The 14293-nt window shown below is 35.3% G+C and overlaps 1 protein-coding gene across 1 annotated transcript; it reads right to left on the bottom strand.

Annotated features, from left to right (window-relative positions):
- Positions 1 to 8059: 8059 nt before the first annotated feature.
- On the bottom strand, positions 8060 to 13300 carry LOC100368593 (tyrosinase-like). Its single transcript, XM_002738383.2, has 7 exons — positions 12967 to 13300; positions 12266 to 12672; positions 11245 to 11641; positions 10103 to 10274; positions 8995 to 9152; positions 8555 to 8650; positions 8060 to 8439 (listed from the first exon to the last, which is right to left on the bottom strand). Exons 1-7 carry the CDS (start codon positions 13259 to 13261, stop codon positions 8294 to 8296), a joined length of 1671 nt encoding a protein of 556 aa, XP_002738429.1. The 5' UTR covers positions 13262 to 13300; the 3' UTR covers positions 8060 to 8293.
- Between the last annotated feature and the right edge of the window lie 993 nt (positions 13301 to 14293).

Raw genomic sequence — 14293 nt, 5'->3', positions numbered from 1 at the left:
GGGATTTTAATGTACTTTTAAACATGTGTCTATGTGTAATATTTTTAATGTGATTGGGAAGTGCGTTCCAGTGCTTTGTAACTGCGTATTTGATATTATGTTTACTTTTAGTTAAATGCACTTGTGGAATGTCAACATTGTTTACAAAGGAGAGTCGGGTTGGGTAGTTGTGTGGAAGGGGATCTAAGTAGTGATTCACATCATGTGCGAAGCGATTTTTAAGAAGGTCAAAGGTGAACAGGCAAGTATTGGATTTAGAGAGTTTGTGAATGTCAAGAATACCAAGTCGTTTAAATAAAGGGGCAGTATGGGCGCGGTAGTTTGAAAAAGTTATAAGACGGACAATTTTCTTTTGAAGCAAAAGTAATGGCTGCAGGAAGGTAGTATAAGTGTTTCCCCAAATGTCAATACAATATGAAAGGTGTGGAAGAATTAAAGAGTTGTACAATAAAATAAGAGTTGATTTAGGTAAATAATGTCTGAGCCGAGGTATAATTCCCACCTTAGGGGCAATGGATTTTACAACTTTTCGAATGTGAGACTTCCAATTGAAATGCTGATCAATGGATACTCCAATGTAAATGGCCGATGGGACACCCTCTATTTGGTTACCGTCAATACCCAAGCTGCCCTCTACGTTCACTATTTTTTGGTATGTTTTAATAATCATGTAATTGGTCTTTTCAGCACTGATAGTGAGCTTGTTAGCATGACACCATTCACAAACATGCTTCAGGTCAGAGTTTGTATGGGAAAGATTAATATTATTTTCTTTGATAAATTTGAATAAATTGGTGCCATCAGCAGTCGAAATTGAAAGGAGTTTGTGGAATTTGCAATGTCATTAATGTAGACTAGAAATAGAACGGGGCCTAGAATCGATCCCTGTGGGACACCACATTGTATGTTCATGTATGGCGATGTAATGTTGTTAATGAAAACTGACTGTTGGCGGTGGGAGAGGTAGTTTTGAAATCAGTTTAATGGAAGGCCTCTGATACCATAATGTTTTAATTTATTCAATAAGATATCATGATTAATAGTATCAAAGGCCTTTTTGAGGTCAATGAATACCCCAAAAGTAAGAAACCCATTATCGAGCTGCTCACCTATATCAGAGACCAGGTCTGCCAGGGCTAGTTTAGTGCTACAATTTTTCCGAAATCCAAATTGTGTATCTAAAAGTATATATTTTGTTTCTAGGTAATTTATAAATTGCTTGTTAACAATTGATTCGATAATTTTACTGAAAATGGGGAGAATTGAAATTGGTCTGTAGTTGCTGGGTTCAGTGGTGGCCCCCTTTTTATAAATTGGGATTATTTTGGCTATTTTAAGTGCATCTGGAAATATTCCTTGGCTCAGTGAACATTTGATAATGTGGGTTAACGGGAGAGAGATAACATTTGCAGCTTGTATGACTAATTTGGGATGGATTTTGTCAACATCAACAGATTTATGCGGGTCTAAACGTTTAATTTCATTCGACACATCTTGCTCACAGACTGGGTGGACAAAGAAAGAATTAGGGTAATTACCATCTAGGTACTTTGCATAATTGCTGCCAGATGTTATTTTCGAGGCAAGATTGGAGCCAATGTTAGTGAAGAGCTTGTTAAATTCTTCCGCAATATCAGAATTATTTGTTAAAGGGGGCTTGTTAGGATTACTTGAATGTAAGATACGGGGTATTAATTTGCTTGGTGTTTCGTTAAGTAGATCATTGATCACTTGCCATGTTTTGTTTGTGTTACCTTGGGCCAATCGTACTCTATTTGAATAATGACGTTTTTTGGCTGACTTCGTGAGTTTTAACAGAATATTTCTATAGGGTTTGTATTTAGTTTTATAATACTCACTGCGAGGATTATTTTTCATTTTTGAAAACAACTCATGTTTTGTGCGGACTGACTTGGCAAGTCCATAAGACATCCAGGGTTTGCGTATATTTTTAGACTGACGAAATGTTTTTGTACGAAGATGATTGAACGAAATGTTATAAAATATCTCATTTGGGTCCAAACAGTCGTAGACCGGCTGCCATGTTACCGTATCCAAGTAAGATAAGAAAGCATTGGCATTATAGTTTTTAAAATCATAGCTTTCAACTGTATTTTCTAAATTTAGCTTATGTTTGAGGTGATTAATAACAGAAAAGATTGGATAATGATCAGTGATATCAGATTGAATTGTACCACAATCAATAAAATACTCGGTAATATTGTAAGACAGTGATCAATGTTTGTAGCCGAAATGTCCGAAACTCTAGTGGGAGTATTAATAATCTGGCTGAAATTATAGGAATTTAGAGTAATTTTGTACTGAAGGGCGGGGGGAGTGTCTACGGACGTATCGATGTTCACATAACCAAGGATTATGCAGCTTTTCCCCGTGGCAGACAACTGGTCAAGACACAAGTCTAAACCATGGAGGAATTATAAAGAGCAGAATATGAACTAGATTTTAACCAAGTTTCCGAAAGCCAAGAAATGAAAACGATGCTCGATAGTGTTGAGGAATGATATATACTCATCATAATGTTTAACTAGCGATCTGGCATTTAAGTGCAAAAAGGAAAACGAATTTTGACAGAAAATAGTACTTAAATTGAACTGGTCAACAGAGTAGGAGTCACAAGTAGTCTTATCTGTTATTGCTGAGTCCGTGTCTCTATCCATTATACGTACAGGTGTGATTCACGAGATGTGCAAACTATTCTTAGTTTGCATATTCTTTTTCTTATCCCACCATGCTAGTATTTATATACTCCTCCACTTTTATATACTCATTCACAAGTTTATTCTGTTCCCCTGTCCCATCTGTATTTATACTTGTTTTCCAATTTGACTCATAGTCAGACTGTACACATTTACAAATTTCTTGAATGTTATTTTCATTTCCATTCCAAAAGTTATCCACTTCTTTTTTACCAGTAATTTCTTGCATTGACTTAGCCCATGAGGATTGATTTTCCATCGTACTCGTCATTGCCTCATGGACTAATTTGTTTTTTTGTGCTTGTTCTTAACCAAAATCTCATTAACATTTGCTTAATAAATATTGACAGTGGGTATCTGCCTAATTCTCCTCTTACTGCTAGATTGGTAGATGATTGATTTATCTGTAATAATAACTTACATAATTTTAGATTTAATTTTTCCACTGATGTTTTGTCATTGTGTTTTTCAAGTCTAAAAATTGTATACCCATATGTTAATATTGGTTAAATAACATGAACAAAAATATTGATCTATGTATTTACATTAATGTTACTAGATGTGTTAATAGTTTTTCTGAAATAGAAGAATACTTTGACAGCTTTTTTGTACAAATTGACATTTGCTAAATCAACCTTACCACTAAGTTTAAATTCCAGACCCAGATATTTGTGATTAGTAACTATATTCGTTTCTTCATTATTGTAATAAAATTGTATATATTATTTAACAATCTCCCGTTGTATTAAATTATATCATTATGGCAGTATTTACATCTAGATTCCATTTATTGGAATATATATTTAATTTATTAAACATAAATATTGTAACCCTTCCGTTTCTTATACTAGTACTAAATCATGTGCATACAGTAAACAGTTTATATCTTTCTTCTCAAACTTTACTGGTTTGCAAGATTTATCTAGCATATGGGGGTAAATCATTTAAAAAAAATTAAATTACACCCTTGTCTTACACCCTGAGTGACTTAAAAAGGTCTAGTTACTCCCCCTAATTTTATACTTTAGTTTACATCTTCATACATAAATGATAACACTTGCCATTGATATTGTTTTTGTTAATAATTTATAATACTTCACTTTACGCCAGACACTGTTAAAAGCTATTCGAAATCAACAAAGCCAACAAACACTTTATTTATTTGTTTCTCGTGCGTTTCATTATTATTGATGTATTTATCTATATTTGTTTTTAGAATAAATTAGTTATTTGTTGTTGTACAACCTGGTCTGAAACCAGCATGGGTTTAAGATGTTATTGCACTAAACATAGTTATGAAGTCTATTATTGAGCACAGATGTAAACAGCATAGCCAGACAACTTTAAAGGGCTATCCCTCTATAATTATTTGGAATATTTTTATCACCTGATTTGTGTATTGGTTTAATATAACTGGTACGCCAACTATCTGTTTAAGTCTTATAATGGTATTAAAAAGTCATAATTGGTTTAACTACGGCAGTTTGCCAATCTATAATCATTTCATTAGTGATTCTATCATTGTTGATTTTTTTTTCTTTAATTGCTTCAGTTATCTCATCTACAGTAATTCCCCCTTTTTAATTTTTTATTTGTTTCATTAATTTCTAATGCCTTAATTTCCTCATCTAAAATTGAATCATTCTTACACACCATATTTAAATTTGAAAAATGTTTAATCCATTCAACGTCACTGATACTTTCACTAATATCATTGTTAGATGGTAATGAATTAGTTTTTTTATTTTTTTTACTAATGTTTCGTTGGATTATTTCTTTCACTTTATTTCTCATTATGTACTCTCCTTTTCAGTCTAATTAGTTTTTTGCATTCTTTTTTCAGTTGAAAAAATCTAGACCTTATGTACGGTTCTCTGGGATGTTTTACTAATAATTAAACCCATGTCAGTTAACTCTCGTTTAAGTATGTAACATGGCTTATCATGCCATTTATTTGTTTGTTTGTTTGTCTCTTTTTATTATTATTTTTATTTTTTTGGTCTACGAGCCTGGGTTTTAAGCGACATGTCTGCTATAGTATAAAACATTATTTAGTGCCCGGATAGCATGATTAATATTACGTTTTGTATAATCCATATGTAAATAAGATGTAATTTTGGATCTGACTGCTGCATTATTCATTGCTGTCTTGTAATTATCAATTGAGGATGATTCCCAAATATAATTTATAGGTAATGGTTTTAAGCCCATGTTGTTATTGACATGTCTCAAATGATCTAGGTAGTTTAAGTGTGAATGACAATGGGCAGTGATCAGATAAATGTGATACTGGGTGTACTATCAGGGGTAAATTCTCCTACTCTCGGGTTCTCTTCACGTGTCAATTGGGGGGGGGGGAATCTCGTCTCGTTTCTCTATCTTGTCCCCTTGAGATATGGGATCGGGAAAGTCACTTATACTTTACAGTCAAATAAGGCACACACAACGAAATACGTTTCAACTCTCGTTAGTCGGTCAATCGAGCACTCTATAAGACACAGCGCCCTGGGGAAAAATCCCCAAGACTTTCGCAAGGCTGTCCCAAGACTCTTTTAGACTGCGTCAAGGCTCGCCCCAAGACTCTCCAGGACTGCACTACGACTGTGTCTGTCGTGGAGTATTCGTCAAGACCAACTCAAACTCTCTTTATTCATTTTCTAACCAATTACAATGCAGTAAAAAGACTCCAGGGCGTAACCTTCAATCATAAAGCCAATCACACTAAGTACTGAATACGTCATATCTTTTGATTAATCGTTCACTACATTAATAACTATGAATACCAACTGTCAGAATCGATAGAATAGCGACGGTTATCTCGTAATTAGTTCCAAATCACTGAGCCAAGTTCCGTCCAAAACTTCAAATAGGCCTAAACGATGACAGACATAACACAGCAATTCGCTAATAATCAGCTAATTAAGTCGGTTAACAGATACGCAAAAACAAATTCATGACAGTACTTTCATGTATTGAATTTTTGCAATGATGTAATCTACTAAACTGGAGCCGTTATATGCATGGCAAGTGAAACTGCCGTATGAAATCCAATGTTTCGCCCATTAACAATTTTCAAGTGTGTTGACAGACAAATATCGATTAGTTTTTTCCCATATGAATTTCTCATCATCAATTTTACAATTATTTGGCAGTGGTATATGATTTACAGAATCATTCAAAATGTAGTCTTCTAATCTTGATGTTCTAGCATTCACATCCCCTATCAGAATGATATCTCCATGAGATGAGCGAGTTGTTATATTCTTCTCAGTCTGCTCAAAAAGTGTATTTTCTTTATTAGTAAATATAGAGGGGCTTTCTGGTTAAAAATATACCACACAGATATTGTGTCTGGTACGGTATTATTTGGTCCGTAAATGAGCCATGTGTGAAGACATCTGGAACACTGCTATGTTAGTTGGTCACTGTATGTCAACCACGTGAGAAGACATCTGGAACACTGCTATGTTAGTTGGTCACTGTATGTCAACCACGTGAGAAGCCATCTGGACCACTGCTATGTTAGTTGGTCACTGTATGTCAACCACGTGAGAAGCCATCTGGACCACTGCAGTGTTAGTTTATCACTATATGTGGGCCATGTCAGAAGTCATCTGGAGCACTGCTGTGTTATTTAATCTCTGTATGTGAGCCATGTGAAAACCATCTGGAGCACTGCTGTGTTATTTGGTCTCTGTATGTGAGCCATGTGGGAAGACATCTGAATCACTGCTGTGTTATTTGACCTTAGTGTGTGAGCCATGTGAGAAGACATCTGGAGCCATGTGAGAAGCAATCTGAACCACTACTGTATTACTTGGTCGCTGTATGTGGGCCATATTAGAAGACATTTGGAGTTTTGAAGTTTTATTTCCAGGTAGGAAACACAAATTGACAAAATTGAATTGAAATATAAAGCCACCAAAACGTCCCTCTTGTATTAGTTCTGGTTACCGGCTGACCAAGGACACAACAGAATTCAATATAATCAGGGGTGGCTCACAATGTACAAATGAGTGTTACAAGAGATTATTATGTAGACCAGTTCATACACAGCTGCAAGGAACACGTTCAAATAAATTATATAAACATTTAATATGCACGAACGAAGATACGCAACGCATGTAACCTAAAATCTACCAAACAATAAACAAACAAAGTTTTGGTTGATAAAATAATATAGTATTGTGACATATAATATAAATCCAAAAATAATGGTACATTAAATATATTGATAATTTTCACACAACAATGCAATTCATTACAATAAACCCCAACCCTGAACTGAGATACCTGGTGGTATTTGCGTGTACGTGTTTCCAGACTTTCAACATTCACCATAAAGTAGGCGTAGACTGGCGCCGACGCAGTTATCATAGTCACCTCTCGATATAATCCTGTACAGATTGATGGTCTCCCTATACCTGCACATCAGCGCACAGACACTGGGGCGTAGAAAGTTCGCCAGGAACAAAACACACGCCACAACTCGCTTGGTTCAACAGTCACCTGGAAAATCATCATGCAGCAGTTTTCATAGTCACCAGTCCTTGCATAATGACATGCACAATGGATACCAATAAATTCCTTCGAAAATTAATATACACGTGTTCGTTTAGTCAGATCGCATTCCAGTCGTTGGTTTGAAGAAATGTACCTCATCTTGGTTGAAGTTGGTTCATTACCAGTGCAGTCGACAGGTTTGTACAGCAGGTAGCACTGAAAGCAGTAGGTTTGAATTTCGCACAAAACGTTTTTTTCATATAGTATTTATCAGATGTTATTAAGTGATGTTTGATTCATCCTCTTCTTCTCTAATTCGTATAATTATTCCACCTGCATCTATTCTCTTGATCCATCAGATTCTTACTTCACAATGGTAACGTTGCGCATTACTTATTTAGCCTTCTCTGAATTAAGTTGCACTAATTTGTATCATAGTATTTATCTAATACGGAAGCCCATTCGGGCCAATTCAAAGCTTAACAAAAAAGGAAATATCTCGACATTCCGATCTAGCATCTCGAAATTTCGAGATGTCAAGTCATAATTTCGAGATGTCATGTCGAAATTTTGTAATTTCGAGATATTTTTTTACGCTTTGAATGTGGCCCTAATGGGTTACCGTAATCTATAGACGAATGTCTCCACACACTTTGCAATGCATGAATTGTGAAAGATGTCGTGTCAATAAAACACATAAGTGTTTGTTGAAGACGCAAAGATACAAACATATATAAAATTACTTGTACCTGCTTTTCATGGTTATATGGGTGAATTTCATATTATGTTGTACTCTATGAAAAACTGAATAATGTAAATAAGGATCGGATTACCTTGAGTATATATGAATTGATTTTTACAAATGAATTATTGTGTACATAATATGTATTTAATATCGTTTTTAAAATAGCATGCAAGCAGCCGGGATAACCATTCGCAATGCAGTAGAGTTATAATCTGTGTACACGAATTGTAAATAGTTACATAAGTATTTTCTTGGGAATATTCTGTGGACAAATCATGTAAACGTTTTTAAGAGACTGCCTAGTCATACACTTCTTGTTCGGTTATAATTACATAGATATATCTGTTATTTCATCATCGCGTGTAAAGCGATGATAATTTCGTCGACGTCTTCGCCTAACGCAGTTTATACTAACAATCACGAGTACAGCGATGGCAGCAAAGAATAATCCAGAAATAAACCATATAATTTTATCTGAAACAAGTAAATGGCATTACTGTTCATGTATAATAAAATACAAATCCAAAATATAGGTTGCAACAGTTTTACAGATATGTAATTGTTATTCTATTTCATATGTAATGCTTACCCGTATTTCCCGGATCATTATTTGATAATGTACATTTCTTCATTTGACTGACAGCTGTTATTTCCCTTTCACGTTCTACTGGGTCAAGTGGTAGCCCTGAGACCAAACAATGTCAAAGTACTATTAGCGTATAAATACGATTGAACACACATGTATCTAAGACAGTCACCGTCACACAAACATATCAAATCGAACTGATACTATGTGGGTATATGAGTTGTTTTTTGTCACACTGATGATTATTATTCATGAATGGGGTAGCGTCCTGTTTCCGTCACATTGACGTCCGAAGTGTGGCCAACAATTACAGTCAGAATTATATTTCCATGCATGTTTATCAAGTGCATCAAGTTTTGGGGCGGAAAGTATCCGATGGGGTTCACGTGATATCATTTTAGAGCACGATGGCATCCTCTATCGGTGTAAATTTCATATCTTACCAAATTCATCAATGTCATCATAGTCGTATCCAAAATGATCGGCGTTCTTGAAAAAATCGCTGTGGGTCCGTTCAGGAAAGAAAGGTACCATATAGGAATAACGATTGTGACCTAATGGCGTCGATGTGTCTGGAAATTGATCAGCAGTGACATTGTGTCTGGAACAAATAAGCTTGACTATCAAAAGATGTTCAAGTTGAATAAACAATAAACAAGCAATGGCAATTCATCATTTTATGTTTTGTCGTTTTACTGTATAATTTCTGACTTCATGAACGACGACTTGGTGCTGAAATTTATCACATTGTTTACAAAAGCAGTGATGCCAACCTGTCAAAATCATGTACTTCGATGGTCAAAAAACCAACAACTTGTATATTTTTCTACCCCGTGTACTTTTGTTATTCAATGATATAAGTATTCATAATGACATTGATATTTTTTTTTTCATAATTGTTTGGTACATAAAATAAAACAACACAACACAGAGATATGCATATACAAAGCATACTACAATAATTTATTTTTACTCTTTACAGATACAACCCTTGTGCCGTAAATTTAGTACTCCGCGCTACATGGGGGGGGGGGGAAGTGGGGGCACATTTAAGAAGGTTCTGGACAAGTTGAATATTATATGTCATCTTTTATAATTGTTATGGAATAATGCGTTTTGGAAAACGAAAAACACAATTTGGGTCTCCGGACAATGTTTCGAGGAACAAGAATTCAAAATGTGATGAAAAATTGTCAAACATAGTATTTTTGCACTGGTTTTCATGACAAAATTATTTCTTTATATCCCGATTTTTTATCGGTGACATGAGGTAAAGAAGTTACATATAATTATTGATATGAATCCTAATATTGTACAAACATCTCAAAAAGAAATTATTGTTTTATATTATATGCAAGGAAAAATTATTTCCCACAATGCATTGGATATATGCACAGCAACATGCTCAGTAATGCAAAAATTCGATCCTAATAGCTCCTTGAATTCGACCTTAAAAGCAACAAAATCTATTAACAAACACAACCATTCAAAGAAATCAGACTGAGTGAAATAAATCTCATATGTACGCATCTGTGTTTATTTCGTACTTACCGACGCAACCATTTCTCAAATATTCTATCAACATTGGAATGATGCAATATAAAGATCGGATCATTTGGTGCGATAGGGACGTCTGACATTGTACCATTCAAATAAATATGAACTTGATTGTGTAATTGGTGTACCCTCGGAAGACCAGTCTGGTTCTCCGAATCGCCAAATCCTGTAAGGTATTTAACAATGACAGTGTTTTTAATTCAGTCATAATGAAATACTGCACGTTTAATATCAATAGAAGACGTGCTAATGTCGAATATTGTACTTTCAACCATTTTATGCCGCTGAAGTCAGTACTGGGTCAAAATGCTGGTAGTTCAGATGTTTAGGCAATATGCGATGTTGGATGACATCAAAACATCATTGATATCGCTCGCAGAATTTCCGCTTCGGCTGTTACTGACAGTATATTGCCCCTCCACGTTGTGTTTTCTGCCCTCAGCCGTATTCGTTTAGAAAGCTCGATGGGCGCTTAAGGACTTAAATCGAGTTTATATTCTTCTAATATATACGCGTATATGCTAATCACGCTGTAATCAGCTGAATGCTCTACATTTGTTATTTGAACTGTTCAAGCCAAATTATTTACATTTATCATTTTGGTTTATCCTGTTGCTCACGAAATCCAGAAACAAATGTATTTACACCGAGCTTTTTTCGCACAAAAAATGCGTCAAATAATAGTATAAGATGGGTCTTTATGGTTGTCCCGGCTTATTGGGAAATTCATACGAATACTATTTAAAATTATGTTTGTGCATGCTTTTATTGGTTTTATCCAATAAAAGTATCCTTTACTGGGTCTAAAAGTCGATGACTGATGTCTCAATCATTAATTATGTAACACTTTCAAAAAATAAACGTGATAAATGCTGTTACTTTATTTAATAGGTTGAATATTCGCGGACGACCCTAAGGCGTTGCAAGGAAAAAATAAAAAAAATCCATTTTCGCATATTTTGAAGACAGTGCGACGTACTTGAGTAAAACAAAAAGGAAGACGTGAAGTGTTATGTTCAAATCAGTGGTCATGTGACACTTTGCAAAATAAACAACATGTCTCGAATGACCTTATACATATAATACGTAAGGGTAATACGGTCCACTCCGTCCAAGGCAATTACAAATATACTCACCTTCCAAAACATTACGAAAACTACAAGGAGAATGTGTCCAATTATTGTAGACCGGAACGTAATTAGTTGGAATTACGTCATAGTCTGTAAGACTGAGGGCGTAGTACACAGCTTCTTTACTCGGTAGAACCTGGAGTTCTGGGGACTCGTTCCCTCCAGGATTACGCTGGATGCGCGGAGTGTTTAAAGACGGTCTGGTATTGGAACACAGCTCGCCATGTTGTGTAAGGTTTTCGAAGTCATAACAAATTGCTGGCCAGTTTGCGAACGTTCCAGTTACCGTGAAGTTGTGTAGAGAATCTGTAGATTTTCCGAAATACGTGTCAGTACATATAGTACAGTTTAGTTCTCCAGCCCAGTCCCAGTAAGGTAGAGCGAACTCTTCGTTGTTAGAAACCTGTGTCGCGAAAGAAAGAAAATATTTATACTGTTACATGAATACGTTATAGTGTGTAGGTGGAAAGCAAAATGATTTAATAATTAGGTCAACAGGTCTGGGTATAGCTTTATATTTTAAAAAAATCGGATTTATTCTACTACCCCACAAATAACATCTATCAATATATGGTATGGTGTTAACACATTGTATCATGGATTATTAATGGTTGTGTGCGACATAAAAAAAATAACGCGCCACGGGCAGTAACTTGCGGCCATCTTTATTTTAACACTCGGAACCGTGGTTTATAGAATGCAGACACCAATGGCAAGTACTGAAGCTGACAAATTAGCATAAGCATTACATTTCAGAAGGCGGATATCTCCTGTGACAATACGAGATTCTTAGAAAGGCGGTTGTTTTCCTTGGACTGCGTGCGATTTCCTTCTGACGTTTACATCACTACTAAATTTGGTTTGTGAACTGTATTGATTGAAAAGAAAGTGAAACAAATACTTGAAATAACACGTTCAAATTGAGTGAGCACTGTCACAAGCTGAGTGATCAGTTTGGTTTAATGACGCATGTACTTAAACAACATTGGACATACTCGTGAGTCAGTTATACAGACCATAGACTCACCTTCTGTAGCGCCCTCTCCCATAGAAGCATAAAATATCTGTGCCAAGTTGGAAATCCAGGTCCACCATGGGCGAAATCTGCTGTGACGTCATGAATGGACGTGTTAGCTTTGCTGGTGCCCCGGATGTTATCTCTTGACACATAGTAGTGATACCAAGTATATAAATCATAGACGGATATTTCGGTGAACATTGGTTGCGTGTCATCGTCCATGTTTCTGTACAACGTTGTTGGGACCATGTAGTCACTGATTGTGTTCTTTGCCTTGATGAGGTAAAGTTTAAACTGTTCTACTTCTTCCACCGTCATTTTCAAGATATTACGTCTGATTCTGGTTGTCTGGTTTGTGCAGTTTTTTCCACTCCAGCCGAACTTACAGTCGCTACAGTCCGGTCCATCGAAATTACCTAAACAAATCAAAAATAAAGAAAATACTTAAAATACATATGTTGGTTTAATTTGTATTTTTATTATCTGAAGATTATGTAAAATATGATTATTTATCGAAATATTGTGTTTCACTTATCGGCGAAAGAAGCTTACATATTGTTCACTCCTTAAAGGGTGGCAGTCGTCGTGCCGCGTCCTGTTCGATATGGGACTCATAGCGACGTATACAACGCGTGTAAAATACACTGTTTATTTACATGAAATTCGAACACGCGCTGCGCGGCGACTACCGCGCATTAATATTTACTTACCGAGACATTTACAACTTCGATTGAAAAATGTAGTTGGCCACTGAAAACGATCAAAATCACCAGTAAAACCATCCGTTGAATCGACAATATTGACAACTATGTCATTGCAATATCCACGATCAGGTCCACCACATTTATCCTCATATCCCTCTGGCACAGGACAGCATTCCTTTGATGCAAATATTTCGCTGGGAAGACAAACTTTCGGGAACAGTGCAATGTTTGTTTCGACTAATGTAGATAACACAAATACTTTTAACAATATGGCTTCCATTTTAACAAATTTAGCTTCCATTTTTACGATATGAGTCTACGGCATAAGTCTTGAGTCTCCCAATATCGTCACATTCTGACGTATCCTTTCATTATATATAGCGTACGTGAAACTAACTTATTTGTGTTTTTCCTGATGTAATATTGAATATATATATATATATATACTCTGTTCTATTTTTATCTTTAAAAACGTCATGGTTTTATAGTCATGGTTTCTGGGAAAGACAAATTAGGTGGATTCTAAATATCGACTACTTTCTCAATACTTTTCTCGCTACTAATTAGTCCCTCGTCTGTCACGCTGTGTAATATACAATATATAGGTATACAATACATAATAACACTGGCATAGCAGGGCTCACAGTGAGCAGAACGTAACCTCCCTTGTCTTTATGTCTTTATCTCTGTCTGCTTGCCTGCGTGCCTGCCATATTGTTGTCACGGCCTGAAATATGAGATTTTTTTTAAAAATTGTATAGCAGCCTTAATGATAAAACATATCTATAAGGAAAACATTGCCTACCAGTCTGTCTTTTAGTATCAGCCAACAGTATATGAACTTTTTTGGTTCACTGTAAAACTGAAAAAAAAAACGATAAAATAATTTGCATGAAATGCCACTAGCAGCGGTTTACATAGACCACAATTAAAACACATTTTCTCCTTAAAATCCCAATAAAATTATTTTCTAATACGTGTACTCATAGACATAAAAATTTACCTCGCAAAAACATAACAAATACACCTCGGTTTAGTTATATATATCATGTATATTTAGACTCTTAACTTTGGAGTTAAAGCTCAACTTGTAAATTAATATTCCTATTTAGGATTAGTGGTTAACTAACTAAAACCCACTTACGTGAGATCTGTTTTCGTTTTTAAAACCAATTGTTTAAATCCTTTTTCGTTTTTGAAATTCATTTTCGTTTTTAAAATCCATTTTCGTTTTCAAATTCCGTTGTCATTTTTAAATGCATTATAAAACTTTACGTTTGTGCTAAGCTCTTTTGTTAGGTACAACAGCAACTATCTCTATGGTGTTTATGAG

This window comes from Saccoglossus kowalevskii, chromosome 14 (genome assembly GCF_978046115.1).
Source record: "Saccoglossus kowalevskii chromosome 14, keSacKowa6.1, whole genome shotgun sequence".
NCBI classification, from domain to species: Eukaryota; Metazoa; Hemichordata; class Enteropneusta; family Harrimaniidae; genus Saccoglossus; species Saccoglossus kowalevskii.
This window is presented reverse-complemented; position numbering and strand designations above follow the sequence as displayed.

Excerpts from the sequence above, each read along its gene's own strand:
- LOC100368593 (XM_002738383.2), bottom strand. The coding sequence starts at position 13,261 with ATGGAAGCTAAATTTGTTAAAATGGAAGCCATATTGTTAAAAGTATTT. Across the intron at positions 11,642-12,265 it reads GGGAGAGGGCGCTACAGAAG|GTTTCTAACAACGAAGAGTT; the intron begins GTGAGTCTATGG and ends TTCGCGACACAG. Across the intron at positions 10,275-11,244 it reads TTTTCGTAATGTTTTGGAAG|GATTTGGCGATTCGGAGAAC; the intron begins GTGAGTATATTT and ends AATACCTTACAG.